Source organism: Sinocyclocheilus rhinocerous, unplaced genomic scaffold (assembly GCF_001515625.1).
Source record: "Sinocyclocheilus rhinocerous isolate Xijiao unplaced genomic scaffold, SAMN03320098_v1.1 scaffold297, whole genome shotgun sequence".
Taxonomy (NCBI): domain Eukaryota; kingdom Metazoa; phylum Chordata; class Actinopteri; order Cypriniformes; family Cyprinidae; genus Sinocyclocheilus; species Sinocyclocheilus rhinocerous.
In genome coordinates, this window is record NW_015649240.1 from 25,391 (window position 1) to 43,857 (window position 18,467).

The 18,467-nt window shown below is 36.8% G+C and overlaps 1 protein-coding gene across 3 annotated transcripts; it reads right to left on the reverse strand.

Moving 5' to 3' along the window:
• Positions 1-114: 114 nt before the first annotated feature.
• Positions 115-12,879, reverse strand: aup1 (AUP1 lipid droplet regulating VLDL assembly factor). Of its 3 annotated transcripts, XR_001636601.1 has the most exons (13): positions 12,696-12,879; positions 11,885-12,022; positions 11,111-11,261; positions 9,796-9,986; positions 7,836-7,908; positions 3,325-3,398; positions 2,783-2,849; positions 2,122-2,245; positions 1,869-2,012; positions 1,530-1,681; positions 1,155-1,243; positions 594-939; positions 115-252 (listed from the first exon to the last, which is right to left on the reverse strand). XR_001636601.1 is itself a non-coding variant. In XM_016515238.1 (12 exons), exons 1-12 carry the CDS (start codon positions 12,734-12,736, stop codon positions 894-896), a joined length of 1,272 nt encoding a protein of 423 aa, XP_016370724.1. In that variant the 5' UTR covers positions 12,737-12,879; the 3' UTR covers positions 456-893. The 3 variants fall into 3 exon arrangements, 2 of the variants coding, with proteins under 2 accessions (XP_016370724.1, XP_016370723.1); XM_016515238.1 differs by lacking the exon at positions 115-252 and having other exon boundaries at positions 456-939; positions 2,140-2,245; XM_016515237.1 differs by lacking the exon at positions 115-252 and having other exon boundaries at positions 456-939.
• Between the last annotated feature and the right edge of the window lie 5,588 nt (positions 12,880-18,467).

The following is an 18,467-nucleotide window of genomic DNA, read 5'->3' on the forward strand; positions in this document are numbered from 1 at the left end:
AAAGAATTGAACATATATATCTCACAACCACATTTTCATTGAAAAAATAAATTAAATATTGCATCAATAGGATAAAAGGCAGATGATGTATTAAGAGAAACGATGAGAGTAGTCTTTGCATTTCTATATGATTTTTAATGTATTTAAAAGCTGATATTGCATCAACATGTATCCTTGACAACATAACGTACCTCAAGTTGTGTTTCAGCTCACCTTCATACGTTTCTGATCCCCTATTCTCTACCCAAGGACCTTATAAAAATAATACTGGGTGCCCATCATTCATCAGAAAATAAATCTTTCCAAAAAGTGTTTTAAAGCTAAATGCTATATGCCTATTCAAAGAATTGAACATATATATCTCACAACCACATTTTCATTGAAAAAATAAATTAAATATTGCATCAATAGGATAAAAGGCAGATGATGTATTAAGAGAAACAATGAGAGTAGTCTTTGCATTTCTATATGATTTTTAATGTATTTAAAAGCTGATATTGCATCAACATGTATCCTTGACAACATAACGTACCTCAAGTTGTGTTTCAGCTCACCTTCATACGTTTCTGATCCCCTATTCTCTACCCAAGGACCTTATAAAAATAATATGAAGTGTGCCAAGGTCACTGGGTCTTAATACAAATTGTTTACCAAAATAATTGTTTTCTGTTGCAGAGAGAAATAATAAAAAGACATGCATGATTGCCATGCAAGAAGATTTACAAAGAAACAAAAACAAGAAAGGAAAAATCCATCCTTCTCTCGGCATGTTTGGTGAACACAAATGTTGTTTCATTCTGGGTCAACTCTATAATTTCTTCTTTGTCTATGCGGATTTTGTGTTAAGCAGCTGTCTTTCCTAAACAATTCCTCAGGTGAGTCTTTGTCCACGGTCATAGATCATCCACTTTGTTCAGTCCATGTTTTTCAATGTATCGTCTGCGGGTGGGGTGAATAGAAAATAAAATATCAGATTACACAACAAATAAAAATAGAGTGTAACATACCTTTATTTTACAACAAACCTTGTGGATACTGGCATACAATGGATTTCAGGCACAAAGATTTTCAAGCACAATGCCACTGTGTGCTAAACATTTCATCTAAAATGCAACATATTTTAAATATCATTTTAAGGTTTTTAAAACAATTACCTTCTTGCATATTCGTATAAGGCTTCTTTTCTCTCCTGTAGAGACATGTGTCTGTCTATGGGTGTTCTCCCAAAAGATTTGGCAGCTGGCTGTTGAATGAATACACAGACATATCTATATAAATATCTTGTCAGACAAAAGTCTAAGGCGGTACTATTTATAGGTAAATTCACTAATATAGGCCATGCGAGATATTTGTACAGGATAAGGTCAAACCCAAAAACACAGAGCCTGTTTTTCTGTGGTGCAATGAAGAATCTTGCAAATTGTATTTATAAATTTTGTGTAATAAATGGATTTGTTAATATGGGACAAGACTGATTCATTTGCTCCTGCATTTTTCTCAGTGGGTCAGGATGTGAGGGTCAGCTGTACCTTTAAATTAGGTGTGGATGCTGTTACAGACAGGGTGGAAGAAGTTGTTTGTTTGGCTGAACCTGAAGGTGTGCCTGCAGCCGCCTCCAAGCTGAACTGGTCAGTATGCTCCAGCAGGTTGGTTATGGTTGTGTCCACACAGTTGGTCTGCACTGTACAGAGACAAAAGAAAACTTAACCAAATCTATTCTGGCTGAAACTGCATTGCTTAAACCCAAGGAATCAGTTTTGCATTAGTACGCATATGCAGGAGCCACGGAAGTGTATAATGGCAAATATGCTTTTTGAAGCAAACAAAGCAAGTCTGTTAATGCAAAGCATTATGGGAGGATGACATACACAGATCTCTGGTGATGACCGATAACGGGACGTCAGGCAGCACCTCTTTCACCTGCTGCGCCATACATGCTACTTGTGAGTCTTCAGCTCCTGCATTTGTGCCCAGGAAACCCTGTGCCACTGTGCGAGGTCTGGCACCCAAATCTGAAGACAAAAATGTAGTTTCATGTTACATTACAATACTAAATGCATCTTCTATATAGATCCAGTGATCTAACTTTATGGATGTATACATCATAATTCCATTTCTCACCATTGAATCCGTTCTTACTTGAATGTGCAGTCTGAGCGGCAGTGTGTCTTTTCCTTTTGATGTGCTCAGCTTTGTCTGCTTTAGTGATCTGTGTGGACATCACACCCAGCTCGGTGGCCAGCAGCTGACGGAGGGACACAATGGACATTACATCAAACGACACCAAAACAAGTCAAAGCTTTGAACTGGACAAGAAATAGATCTGAAGGTTATGCAGATGAAAAGCAATGTCAGCGGACCATAAGGTAATGGTTTGTTTGAACATGTTTTTAATGGGAATTCAACCAAGTATGACATTTGAAAATGGTTTCAAATCCATTTAATTTCAAGGCATTTCAGAATGTATTTATTGCTACAGAAGCACGACTCACATACTTTCAACAGGCTATAGGCAGAGGATTGGTAAATGCATTTAAATGCACTTCAAATGTTTGTTTCACTAGAACTAATGCAATAATTATTCTAAGAACGCTTTAGTCCGACTGAAATCGCAGCAGTCTGATTTTTGCGAAATAGGACTAATAGACCTACACTACCATTCAAAAAAGTTGGGGTCAGTTAGATTTCTGAAAGTCTCTTATGCTTACCATCAAGGTAAAATGCAACCGTACAACATCTGATGGATAAAATAATACACAGACTTCACAAAAAAAAGTTTTACCTCTTGTACTTTGCTGGCAAATTCTTGATGGGATTCACCATCTTCTTTAGACAATGGTGGAAGCCATCTGGTTGAGAGCATTTCAAAACAACACCTTACATTTTGTTTTAGACACACTTAACATGAGTGAGAAAGAACATGTTACCTATTCAGAAAGACAAAATGCTTCAGATTCTTCCTTTATTCGCTCAACATTTACAACACAAAACATTATCATTAAACACTAGTATCTATTTCTAAATGTCAACATCATATAAAACAAAATATTTGCAATGGTGTGAAAGCATTTACTAACCAAATATTCAAAAGTGACAGTAATAAAAGTAATGTATTTAGCAACAGGCAGGTATACACAAAAATTCAAGATTAAAACTGAAACTGTCGCTCTTATAAGCTGCATACCTAAGACTCTTGAGCCTATTAAATTCTAAAAAGCTTAATTATTGTCGTATTACCAGCGCTGGCCTGGCGAGAGCAGCAATAGAGGATTGTACATTTAAAATAAAGCCACTGGACAAAGGAGAGACTGTAATATGTAGTACCTTACATGGTACACTGTGAATGGTACAAAAAAGGTCCATAGCAGCTCTGTCAGCCATGAGGATGCTGGTGTGTTCTGAAAAAAAAAAAAAGAAAGAAAGACCTTTTATATCATCCCCATGCTAGTGTTTAACAGAACACAGTTATGTGCATGTAGATGACTTGACACTTATTATATACACATACTTTCACATTCACAATGCAACCGACTCTCTAAAGTTGACCAAGATCATTTAGGGCACTTTCACACTAGCACATTTGGTGGACACCCAGGTTCGATTGACGTCAGAGTTCGGTATGTTTGGCTAGTGTGAAAGCTGTTATGCGAACGCGGGTGCGCACCTGGGTACCGTACCCGAGACTACCTGAAGGAGGTGGTCTGAGTTCAGTTGCACTCGAACTATGGCGCGGTTCACGTGAATATGAAAGCAACACAGTCTCGGGTGCGCACTTGTTCAGGAAGTAAAGTAACCTGCGCATGCGTTTTAGCCGATTACAATGTATTTTCTTCAATACAACACATATAAGTGATGATAGTGTTGCTGATTTACCTTGGATTCGAGCAAGAGTGAGACTGCAGTGTATTCGAGTGTAGCAACTGCAATCAGAGCGGCAAATGTGATAATCCGCTGTCTCCTCAAAATAGCTGTCTACATGCGACGCACATACAGTAAACCCATAAGTCGTTTACTCTGCTGCACATAACAGCACCAAATTAATTAAAAAACACAATATATTGACCCACGTTCTGTTTTCTATCATACGTTGTGCACGTTTGTTATGACGTAAGATGACCGCAAATGCACCGGGGTTCGAGAGAATTAAGAGTGTGAAACCAGACCAACGCTGCGGAGAGTGCCGGGAACAATCGCACTCGGGTTTGAACCACAGCAAACGAGCCCAGTGTGAAAGCCACCTTACAGAGCTGCAAAAGCAGGTCATTCAGAAATTGTCCAGGTATTACCATCACAACCATAAGCACATTAACATATGAAAGCCACAATTTACATAAAACACCTATACAGTATTGAGCAACACGCTCCCACGTTCCGTCCTGAACGACAGTGTGAGCTGCACCAGCTGTTTTCACATGCAAACAGGTAAGCAAATTGTAACAGGTCATTTACATATACAAGACTTAAAGCTACAGTAACATGTTTAACCTTTAAAGACCCAAAGAGGTCAAAAAAAGTGTAAATACTGTAAGACAGGAGTCGAGCAGCTGAATTTTTAACCAGTTGTAATTCATTTAGGGTAGCTTTTGTAACCCCGGCCAGCAAAGCATTGCAGTAATCAATGTGAGAAAATACAAAGATGTTAATTAACTTCTCAGCCACCGTAAATGACAACATAGGATGTAATCTGGCAATATTTCTAAGATGAATAAATGACGTCTTGACAGTGTTCTGAACATGAGGAACAAATGTTAAATGAGCATCTAATATCACCCCCAATTTTTTTTTGGATGGGCACCGGGCTAGCTAACGCGAGACTACCTGAAGGAGGTGGTCTGAGTTCAGTTGCACTCGAACTATGGCGCGGTTCACGTGAATATGAAAGCAACACAGTCTCGGGTGCGCACTTGTTCAGGAAGTAAAGTAACCTGCGCATGCGTTTTAGCCGATTACAATGTATTTTCTTCAATACAACACATATAAGTGATGATAGTGTTGCTGATTTACCTTGGATTCGAGCAAGAGTGAGACTGCAGTGTATTCGAGTGTAGCAACTGCAATCAGAGCGGCAAATGTGATAATCCGCTGTCTCCTCAAAATAGCTGTCTACATGCGACGCACATACAGTAAACCCATAAGTCGTTTACTCTGCTGCACATAACAGCACCAAATTAATTAAAAAACACAATATATTGACCCACGTTCTGTTTTCTATCATACGTTGTGCACGTTTGTTATGACGTAAGATGACCGCAAATGCACCGGGGTTCGAGAGAATTAAGAGTGTGAAACCAGACCAACGCTGCGGAGAGTGCCGGGAACAATCGCACTCGGGTTTGAACCACAGCAAACGAGCCCAGTGTGAAAGCCACCTTACAGAGCTGCAAAAGCAGGTCATTCAGAAATTGTCCAGGTATTACCATCACAACCATAAGCACATTAACATATGAAAGCCACAATTTACATAAAACACCTATACAGTATTGAGCAACACGCTCCCACGTTCCGTCCTGAACGACAGTGTGAGCTGCACCAGCTGTTTTCACATGCAAACAGGTAAGCAAATTGTAACAGGTCATTTACATATACAAGACTTAAAGCTACAGTAACATGTTTAACCTTTAAAGACCCAAAGAGGTCAAAAAAAGTGTAAATACTGTAAGACAGGAGTCGAGCAGCTGAATTTTTAACCAGTTGTAATTCATTTAGGGTAGCTTTTGTAACCCCGGCCAGCAAAGCATTGCAGTAATCAATGTGAGAAAATACAAAGATGTTAATTAACTTCTCAGCCACCGTAAATGACAACATAGGATGTAATCTGGCAATATTTCTAAGATGAATAAATGACGTCTTGACAGTGTTCTGAACATGAGGAACAAATGTTAAATGAGCATCTAATATCACCCCCAATTTTTTTTTTTTTTTTTTTGAAATTCCAGGGTAGAACCATCTACACTTAGAGTTAAAGACCCAGCATTAAGTAACTGGAGGGATGAACCAATGAGCATTACCGCCGTCTTGTCACTGCTTAGACAAAGAAAATTTCTAGACATCCATTTTTTTTCATCTCAGAAATACATTGAGAAAGAAAGGACACAGCCACATTAACATCAGGTTTTGAATGAATATAAACCTGGGTGTCATCTGCGTAAACGTGAAAGTTGAGACTAAGTAATCTTAAAAGTTGACCAAGAGGATAAATGTAGATACTAAAAAGTAAAGGGCCCAAAATAGATCCTTGAGGAACGCCGGATTACACAACACCGATATCAGACCTGCAACCTCTCACAGCAACAAACTGCTTTCGATCTGAAAGATAGGACTTAAACCAGCTTAGATCAGTATCAGAGACACCAAAGACAGACTCTAAGCGAGTAAGTAAAATTGAGTGATCAACAGTGTCGAAAGTGGCACTGAGATCAAGAAGAATCAAAATAGAAAGACAGCCAGAATCAGAAGCGATTAACAAGTCATTAGTGACCTTAACTAATGCTGTTTCAGCACTGTGGAGTTCACGAAATCTGGATTGAAGGGGCTCAAAAAGATTGTTTTCGGTAAGATGGGAATGCAATTGAGCAGCAGCAATACGCACTAAAATTTTGGCGAGAAAGGGCAGATTGGAAATGGGACGGAAATTATTAATGTAGAATATGGCATGTTTATTACTACTGTTTTACAATACAATAAAATAAAAACCAAGCAATGACATGACAAACAAAACCAATCAAAAGACTTTAATATACAGCTAAGAAGATTTCGTATTGGGTGGGGTTACCTAGCAGGAAACTGCAAAGATAGAAACCAAGTGATCAAGACAACGTCCTGTCACTTGTTGCTTTCTGTGACTGGTTAAAACATGATATCATACAAGGGTTTTCAAACTGTGTTCGACGTATTCAAGGGGGTGAACGACTTAGAGAAAAACAGTGTAAAAAAAAAAGTAAAAATAAACAATTAAACTAAATTAATAAAAAATGTATTTAAAAAAAAAAACATTTAAAATCTAACACATAAATAATAAAATAATAATAAAAAATGTAGGGAAAAGTGCAGTCATGTAACGTAAGAGAAAATAAATATCTTCCAAATAATATTTTACACATATGTATAATATTACCTTTTCACTGTATAAATTGGGTCACATATACATTTTTAATTTTGCCTTAAGTTGCCTTGCCTCACCACTGTAGAGAAACCACCCTTAAGACCTTTTAAATTTTAAGATGATCATAACTGGGGGTACGTGGCATCTAAAATATTGAATACCCTGATGTAATACAGCAGCTGAGGGGATGGATCATATACATACACCAATGCTCACCAAAAAAAATGAATAAACCCATTTTTTCAATGCTGTAATGGGAGCACTATGAGCCAATTTGTAGACCTTTGACAGTCCGTCTTTCTATTGCACTGTGAATCACTTATTATCAGTGCTGCTATAAATATCCTCCTGATGAGCCACACACTCACAAAGACCCTCTTGTGTGCGTTAATGGGAACTTGAGGATGAAAAAAAGATATGGAATCTCTAGACATGATTATTCAGTCACATTTAAATGAATGCAGCGGATGGATGGATGGTTTCATAACGAAGCGAGAAATGACAAGTTACAGAAATGATAAGTTACAGAAATGACAAGTGCAGCACTGACAAAAAAACTACAGGTAGGATTAAATACACATTCAGAATAAGCTGTTTTTTTGTTGTTGTTGTTGTAATGTTTAAAAATGTAACCAGGTTAAAAGAGATATATACCTGGCGACCGCAAGGTTCACAACCATAATGACCATAATGACCAAGAGTGGATTACAAAAAAGGGTTTGAATGTAATTACCACAGCTATGAAAGGCCTCTTCACCAGCAATGCCACAGGCTGGATGGCGTCAGACACAGAGAAAGGCCAAGAGCTGAGGAGAGAATAGAAGTTGGTCTTTTAAAAATGGCGTCTTTCTTAAAGAAAAAAAGGAAATGTTGTCATCTAAAAGCTAATGGCAAAATGGGTGTCAGCTGATTTACAGGCAGTAAAGGCTAAACCTTAGGATCAGTAAAGCCTGATCATATCTTAAAGACCCTTCAAGGAAGCTTAGAGAGGACCTGGCAACCCTCCCAGAACAGATCCACATTTAATCACTAGAGACTCAGCATTAAAGCGGCCCATACTTACCAAACATTATTTATATCAGGCACCTGACTGTCTATGTACAGTATGGTCACATTTAAACCCAGATCAGATATGACATAAACAGCATTCAGGTTATTTTTTCACTATAATTGAATGACTGTTGGTTAAATTAATGACTTCTTTTATATCGTTTAGTGATATTACTGTTACAAACAGCAATAGAAGCATTTAAAAAAAAAAGGACAGTTCATATAGTTTATTATACATTATACACACACACACACACACACACATATCTATATGCATGTATGTGTGTGTGCAGTGCTTGAAGTGGGCTGGTACGGACCACTTCAGCATTTTAGCCTTTAGTGTACTAGCACTTTCTCGTGCGTACCGGGACATCTGACATGCTGCTGGTACTGAGTCAAAGCGTCAGTGTCTGGGTGATTAGAAATGACACTATAAAGCACACTACCCAGAGAGAAACCGGTAAACTTCTGGAAAGTTCAAGATTCCAGTAAGGGAATGCATTAGTAATAAGTTCAAAACAGTGCTAATGCAGAGAAAACACAGACGATTTCATCAGAGATGGCGGAGAGAATAGTGAATCGCGTTCAGACGGCAGTAAATTATTATTTTCAGCGTGTATTTGGCTTAAAAGCACGAGTGGAGTGTTTTATAATGAATGCCGGCTGAAGGTGTTTTAGATTATGCGCTGGTCAGTGGTTTAGTTATTCTGAATGGATCCATATAGTAGCATGTACAGTCAGGTCAAGTGGTTGGTTTAGTGGTCTTTTGGCGTCTCCCTGTGATCCTGTTTGGTATTGCAGCTTAATTGGTGCTTATTTATATTAAAAATGCTCTTAACAACTTTCTTTCTTTATATACATATATTGGGAATTATGAAATTTGATTTATGTATGTATTTATTTATTTAGTTCCAGTACTTATTTTTTCCACTTCAAGCACTGTGTGTGTGCATAAACACACACACACACACAATAGCAAATCTCAACTGTGGGATTTATAAGTAAATCCAACTTTATATGCATACATACACTATACTCACGTATGGCGATATATAGGCTACTATATAGCAAATCTCAACTGCCTGATCGTTATGTCACCGTAAACTGTAAACTATATTATCGCCCAGCTCTTTACATAAAGTTAGATATCTCAATATAGCCAATTTTATCTGCATACATGCAGTATACTCAACATAGGGTGATATATACTATATGTGACCCTGGACCACAAAACCAGTCTTAACCACAAATTTCCTACTGTAAATATATTAAAACTTGATTTTTGATTAGTAATTAGTAACATTGCTAAGAACTTCATTTGGACAACTTTAAAGGTGATTTTCTCAATATTTAGATTTTTTTGCACCCTCAGATTCCAGATTTACAAATAGTTGTATCTCGACCAAATATTGTCCTATCCTAACAAACCATACATCAATGGAAAGATTATTTATTCAGCTTTCAGATAATGTATAAATCTCAATTTTCGAAAAATTGACCCTTATGACTGGTTTTGTGGTCCAGGGTCACATATAGCAATTAGCTACTTGGTTGCTTGTAATTTGATATTTAGATATAAGCATTAACATTATGATTTTCTTTAAAGCTGCTTTAATTAAAAGCTGAAAAAATCACTTAAATACCTGAACTTGAGGAGACCGGTTCGGCCATTGGTGGTGTCCTCCTCTGGAAAGAGTAGTAGGGGTAAAGCGGCAGGAGATGAGCAATACCTGCGGAGGGTCTCCATCAGCTCCGTCCTGCTCTGTACACCCTGACCCAGCTCCATAAAACCCCTCGCCCAGCACAAGAACCCCACAGGGCTCTCCAGCAGTGGCTAAACACACAGAGGCAGACAGGAAAACATGGTTACATGTAGCTGATTAGCTATATAGCATTATGTTAGTTAGGGTTGGGCCGATAGACGATGCCATCGTCGATGGCTGACAGACATCACCGATGTTGAGCCGGCATCGATTGCGCGCTCTCATTTTACTTTCACTTTCGAGATTCGCGATCACAAGAACTCTCATTTGACAAGATTAGATGTTTGTCATTGGTGCTCAGGATCTGCAAATCATTCGCCATCGTCCTATCAGACATTTCTTCTTACTAGGATCTGCAATTCGCCATCGTCCTATCAGACATTTCTTCTTACTCTGTGTATGTGGTAAGTGAACTTTCATGTACTGTAATGCAACAGGCTACCGCTAGCAAGCGGCTAACCTTTTAGTGGCTCCATATAACGCGTTATTTATTTTACGCGTCTAAAGTCAGACCATTCTGTTTTTGCTTGAAATTATACAATCTAATTCAAATCAAAACAACTGTTCATGCTACACGTGTGTGTAGCACTACTGTCTGTTCAAAATAAATGAAAAAATTAATTTCCTGCCGTACCGAACTCGTATCGAACCGTGACTTCTGTGTACCGTTACACCCCTATACATTACATATAATATATTACATCTATTATATAAATGTATAATACATTTCAATATATAATATAATTTAATTACTTATTACACTAACTGTGAATCTTCAATTTTATGTTTATTGTTATATGCAGTTACAATAAATTATTTATAATCTAAATAAAATATACATTTAAACTTTATAATAAATACATTTACTTTCTAACTAAAACCTTGGTCAACTCATGCAGACATGAATTCAAGTCGAGCAGCATGACCTAATGTTTAAAAATGAATTTAAGTTACTCCTGTTGCTCTGCAACCAAACAAAGCGAATCATTTGAAGTAAGCAAATGGAGAGAACTGAACCTCATTCACTGGCCTCTACCCAACATTACGTCAGCACAGCTGCCAAAGGAGAAATAGACCTCATTGTGTGAGTAAACCAATAAAAAAACTGAAAGACACAGAGGTCAAGGGCAGAGCAGAGGAGGAGACAGAGATTACATCATGCTGGGAAAACACTAAGACAAACATATACACTCACCGTGTTACAGGAGGTCAGAAGGTTGATAATATTGTGGTCGAAATGTGTAACGTGATTGCAGATGTAAAGTCGGGAGGTTTTGTCCTGCAAGTGTGGGCTATTCTGCCGGACATGCAGACCCAGCACTGAACACATTATTCTCACTATGAACCTATAACAACAAAGACAAATGTGTCACCAGCAATACTGAAAACACATACAAACACAAAAACAAAATCTGCCAAACCAAAAGTGACAAATAACAGAAATATGATACAATTTTCAAAATCTGACATTAAAATTATATACATGTATTAAAAAAGTTTGTATTTTAGGTGCCAAGTTATTCACCATTTTTAAACCCTTTTAGCTTGTTTGAAGTTCAATTAAACATACAGTCGGTTCTTTATAAATCTGTATGTGAAATAATTACATATAAATGCTGTAAAAAAAAAAGCTTGAGAATGTCACTGCAGCAGTGTTATTATTGTTAACTAATACAATTAAAAATAATTTTGGTCATTTGAAAAAAAAAAAAAAGCTAAAATAATAAATAAACAGTAGATGAAAAAAAAACTTGCATGAAAATTAGAAATGTTGCCTTGGCGACAAACTGAAATAAGGTTAAGTACTAAAATGACTAAAACAGAGAAAAAACTAAATACTTAAAGCTAAACAGAAATATTTAAAACACCCAAAACTAATTTTAAAAAAAGAAAAAAAAAAGCATAATAAAAAATCCATGTCTTTTGCTGTTATAGCTGTATCTCTTAACGCTCCAGTGTGGCATCTTACCTTCTGACAATACTGTCAGGTAGTGCACAACTCACTAGAAACACATGGACACCAATAAATATTCGCAGTAGCATCAAACACACGCCGACAGGGGAGTACAGCAACAACAACAGCAGGATGAAGCGATCATTTGGTAACCTGTGGAAAGAGATGACAGGAATAGCAACCAGCTTCAGGATCTATTTCTGATCAGAGCCGTTTGCCAGAACCAACATCTATCTCTCCGTGTCAGAGACCTGAGCAGTGCACACATTTCAACTAATGTTTACTAATTAGTGCTTTATTGCTGCTGTCAAGTCTAAGTTACTCTAGTCTAAGAGATCAGAAAGACAAACCTAAGAAACACGAGTTATGGGAAACCTATTGGTTTTTGTGGGGAAATCAGCGAATATACGTTACGCTAATGCATTCTGATTTTTTTAGATCAGTTTTTTAATGCAACAGGCCTTACTGTCGACATAAATAAGCGGAAATATTAAGACTCTGTGTTATGTAACATATTTTAATGAACTATTAACACAGCCAGACTTTTTATATACTGCAACACTCTCATAAACCATATAGTACTATTATACACTGTTTGATTAGCCTTATGGCAAATATGGTGTATTAAATTACATAAGTGCAAAAGGAATCAGAAAACATTTATGTTTACTATCCATTCTCATATGCATGTATCTGAAGATCATTCAAAGTCTCTAATAGATTTTATACGGTTGTGTTTTTGTGAGTTTGATATTGAACATGCTACGGCTAATTACATTAGCTCTGCAACTGTTATCATTTCAAGCTTGAAATGTGAGTAAGTTACCGCTGGAAGTCGAACATCTGCTCAATCCCCCGCGTTTCCATTATGTAAACTCTTTCTGGGATTTTTTCAAAGGCTGCTGCATACTATTCTTCAGACTTTAACGGCAGGTGAGAGAGGGAGATACGCTAGCTCGCCATTAGCCTGTGCTGTTATTCGCCATGTTGAGAACTTCACGAGAAAAAAAGAGATCAGACACTCCAGAGCTATTTCCGTGTTAGGTCACGTGCTTCACAGTAGCGCATCTGATTGGTCCATAGATGTTAAGGATAGTTTTTTCTGGCTTTTACGCAACAATTACGACACATAAGTCCAGCGTCCTCATGTTCCGAACTTCCGCATTTGTTAAATAGTGAAGAGTGGACGAGCTGGTAAGTAAAGCATCTATGTTCCTCTTGAGTTTTCAAAGGACAACTCACCGTTCATATTCATCTTATTCACTTGCTTTTCCAGGCGCATTTTTTTAGTTAAAGGCTGACATCTTGCGTTATGGAATATGAACTACGATACAGCCTGCCTTCATTAAACTAACACTAAAAAATAGTTGAACTTAGAACTTATTTACTTTTTTTTTTTTTTAATTTTTATTAGTATTAGGTCTCTAGTATGGAAGTTTGTTTACTTCACGGAAAAAAATTTTTTTAAAAATTAAAAGGTTCGACTTACTAGCTCACAATTCTGGGTTTCTCACTATTTTGACTTTTTTATTTTTCAATTTCCCCCTGTAAGGGAAAAACACCTTTGCATTGTGTACAAAATTCAATAGGCTATTATTTTGTAAGAAATTAATTTTGTGCAGGAAACACTTGCGGTTTTCAAACACTAGAGGGTACCACATTCCTTCTTAATTCCCAATCGTCATCTTTCCAATTCTCAAACTCTCAAAACAGAATTTAGGTTGTCATGTTCTGTCAATTGCTCAATTACTTTGTTAGACCTCCATAATTTTTTTTTATTAGTATTAGGTCTCTAGTATGGAAGTTTGTTTACTTCACGGAAAAATTTTTTTTTAAAAATTAAAAGGTTCGACTTACTAGCTCACAATTCTGGGTTTCTCACTATTTTGACTTTTTTATTTTTCAATTTCCCCCTGTAAGGGAAAAACACCTTTGCATTGTGTACAAAATTCAATAGGCTATTATTTTGTAAGAAATTAATTTTGTGCAGGAAACACTTGCGGTTTTCAAACACTAGAGGGTACCACATTCCTTCTTAATTCCCAATCGTCATCTTTCCAATTCTCAAACTCTCAAAACAGAATTTAGGTTGTCATGTTCTGTCAATTGCTCAATTACTTTGTTAGACCTCCATATAATTTAACAAATTAAAACCATTAAATTAATTAATAAAACAATAAAATGCTTTATTTTTCCAACTTTTTCTCCTTCTAGGTAATAAGTCAGAGTCAGGGTTATCTCTCTCATGAACAGTTTGACAGTATATTGACAAAGCAAATAACGCAATTTGTCATATATTGATCCAAGTATACTGCAATGGTAATATACTACGCAATCCAAAAAACTGAAACATCTGATCTATACGGCTGCCATCTATAATAAAACTCACTATACGAATATAGTCAATTTTTCTCCTCACAAACACGCACGCACACGCACACACACACACACAGTCAGATAACAGTGGTGCCCCTTGAATGCAGTGCATTCGCCCCCAGCTGCAGTTCCCAAATACGTCTCTTCAGTAAGAGATTGAATCTGCCCCATTCATTAGCCTAAGTGGATGAGCTTCCCTAATAGATGCTCCCCTTCCCCTCAATAATTGCTGTTGATTGGCGTAAATTAGGCCCTAGTTGCCAGACGAGTGATTCTCGACGACGATAATCTGATTCCCAGCTGAAACTAATAGGATTTTAACTCCGGTTTGGCCTAATGTCCGTCTGTAAGGCCTGGCCCGGCTCTGTTAGGCCAGACCTGCCCTTCAGCCCTGCGGCCTCATGCAACTCACGCTTACTGCAGGGCTGCAGATGAGAGCGGACCAATAAATGAATTTATAGCCTCAGGTGAACACGCATGCACACGCGCTGTCGGACCAGACCTATTAACAGATGGTGTGGTTAACAATGTGTTAAGAGGACTTGACTTTAAGGCCTAAAACCGCACAGGAAAAAAAGCTGAGGTTTGAAGATGTTCACCGTAAGGAAAAACAAAGACGCTTGTGTTTTGTTAATAAACTAGTTTTTAGAAAGTTAGAAAAAAATCAGAAAATGTAGTTAGAAAATTTAGAAACAATTAAGGCCTTGGTTGTTGCTTTAATTCAGAGGTTTTCCAACTGAGGTCTGTGGAAAAGTTAACAGGAACCTGTATATATCTATATATTTATATCTATATATTTTAAAATAATGAATAAAAAAACACACAGTAAAACAGCTAAAGTATTAAATTAGATATATAAAATGTTAAACTATATAAATAAATAAACAATAAAAATTGATAAGCTATAAGCGCAAAGCCTCTCTCTAGTGCCTGGATAAATTCACAAATCAAATTTATTTAAAGGGGGGGGGGAATAATAATAAATAATCAATAAATCAATCCTTTATAAAATACATCTAACAGTAGAGTACTGTATTGTGTAGAAAAAAAGGAATAATATTGTAACCTAAATATTTTCCAAATTTTTCACACGTATAATATACATTTTTTACACAATAATTTAATATATGGATCATATCTGGTAGTTCATGGCATATAAAATATTGAAAACCCCTTGCTTTAATTAACAGAATAAAAGGCAAATCATGCTAAGTGTGCACACAAATTTTGTTGTAGCAAGTAAAAGTAAATGAATTATTATTAAAAGGATAGTAAATATATGTGAGTAAGATGTTGCTATTTTGTTGTTGTTCTGAGTGTGTTGCTATCGCTAGGCAGGTGGTTACTTCCTGGCTCAAATCTCTATGATTTTCACGTCCATCCTTCATTTTTTTAAGATGAGAAAAGTCACTTCAAAAACTTCACTCTTTTGAACAAGCTGCATGATTTAAAGGTATTATTCATGTCTGTACAAATGATACACAAATGCTAAAACATCAAACACAGGCTTTGTTCAGATCCCTAAGTATGAATAATCTTGAGCTATTTTAGTGTGCTAACATTTATATTCCCTTTAGTACACTTTAGAAACTTCCATGTTAGTCATGTCCTACCACTATGATGTTCCGATCAGTATATTGACACATTTTGCTTGAACCCCTCACAAATTGAAGCTTTTTGAGACACATGTCCCTAATGAAGATCACCCTTATTTGATATTATTTGTCATCAGGCTGATAAGAGCGAGCAGCACGCCTCGAGTCTAATGAAACTCCACTCCATTAGCGCTGAATCGGACAGATTGGCCTCCCAGAGAAATGAATTGAGTTTTCTGTATTTGTGAGATCATTCTCTCTGCATTAACTGATCTTTATCCCATCTCTTCATCACAGCCAAATCAGGTTAGGCGGCCATGATTAGCTGGGGTGGTCTCCCTTTTTAAGCAGTAATTGGGTTTAGCGGCTTAGCTGATAGCGCCATTAGGACCAATAACGGCCTTGCTTGGCTCGGGGAGTGAAACAGATTCTCCTGGAACAGATGGCAGATGCTGGTAAAGGGGTTTGATTTAGAGGGGGCGAAAGCAAAGTTTGTGTAACCGTAGAAGTTCTGGTGTTGTGCTGCGTCTGTACGTCCTCTGTGTTCGCCGGGTGTCTGTTTTGCCTTCAGTGGCTTGTGTCCATTTCAGGAATATATATATCATATGTATATACAGTATATATGTGTGTGTGTGTGTACTTTTCTTACTAGTTTATTACATCTGACTAACAATTCACCATGATGTAATTTCCACTACCATTAAGATATTGTGTTTAATAGCATTATGTGGTTGAACAAAATTACAGACTCACTTGTCTGGCCTAGGCTAACCATTATTTCATTTATTCTGTTAACGTTTTACAGATTAATTGGTAAATAATGGCCAATAAAAATATTCTGTTTACAAGCGATATTTACCTTGATTTCTATCTATTTTCTCCACACATCATATTCACTTTAATCTTAAAATCTTTACTGAAACTGGTAAACCTTGGTAACAAAAAAAAAAAAACTTCAATAGACCTAATTTTGTATTTTTAAAAAATCTTTAGAAACTGTGACCAACTTTAAGGCTTTCATTAGACATCCTCTTTATTTCGAGGCCTTAATATGAGGCTATGTTTTCCTGACTAAAATCAGGAAGCTCATCCATTTATGAGCTTATTTATGAGTATGGTGGCCACATTAGGTCCTTTTAGAAATTTAAGTCTCTTAAAACAAACTTTCCTCAATGCACCAAAGCCATGAAATGCATTTCTAAGCATCTGAGATGTGTCATTTTCATTGTCATAGAGGAGTGGGAAATCCAAAAACGTCTTTGAATATCAAATTGTGTATACTGAGAGGTATTCATGATCAAAATGTGTACACACACATGTATGTCAGTTGTGGTTGATGTGATAAATGGCTGTAAAAACTGAGTAATGTTGGGTCGTATAGCCTTTCTTTACAGAGTCCAGTTGGGATGCAGCAAAGAGCTTCTCATTAATGTAGGAACAGTGCCGCCTTTTCCCGCTCAAATCCGTCTCTGGAGAAAGACTTGTGAGAGAGCACTTCAGATGAATGAGAGCACACAAAACCACTTCAATTATTCAAGTCCAGCTTGGCACAGGGTGTGACTTTTGGGAAACACAGCACACGCTGCCCAGATCTGCGTACCTGTTGAGCATTAAAACTATTAAAATGATGGAATGATGCTGCTTAAATGGTCCGTCTCAGCAATTCATGCCGACTGGAAGAGACCAAATCAACCACTCTGACCAATATTACTTGCTCTGATTGACCATTTCGATGTCCTAGCGTGCCAAGTCCTCAAGTCGTGGCTAACGCTGTGAGGCTAATGTCTGTCGAAGGAAAATAAAGGCACTTTAAAACAATTTAAAAAGAAATCAAGGGGTGCACTTTGCAGGAAAAGCATCCTGTGGTGAGTCTATGGCAGTTGGATCGTGTTAATAACACTGAAGTTAAGTACCTGCCTGGTGAGATAAAAGACTTGACAGGTTATAAGGTGTTTCATAATAAGGGACATAATGGATAATGAAAGTGCCATAAATGTGGATTGGTGTATTTTGCAAAGATGGGCTGGAGAAAATGATTGCACTGATGCATTTGACTTGTTTTGTTTAATATTCTTGTTTCCTCCTCTAACAGGCTACACGATGCAAGTAAATTAAGATACAATTCAAAAATGTCAGCAGAAATGTTTTCCAAAATCCATTACGCTAAACTCAATACCTTCAACACAGCATGCCTACACAGCCCGACAAAACATCGTACTGTGATTTCACAGCAGGTGAGGTGCTGAGATTTATATTGCTTTCTCAAGGAAATGCATCTTTATATGGGAGAACAAAACAAAAGAGTGATATGAATATATGCTTTGGCAAGAGCACCATAATGAAAACAACTACATTAGAGTACAATATACTGTAAGTATATATGGTATAAGAATATACACTGTAAAAATATCTTTTAGTGTAGTAAATGAAGTAGTGTCACCTTTATTTATAGCACTTTATATTGTATTATATTTAAATAAAAATAAAATAAAAAATAGCCGAATCAACTATGGAGACAGTTCAGATTCTACTATAAAGCAGCATAAATATTTGTTTAAATAAAACAAATATTATTGGAATATGTTTCACAACAAAATGTTTAAGTTTTTCTAGTTCAAAAAAAAAAA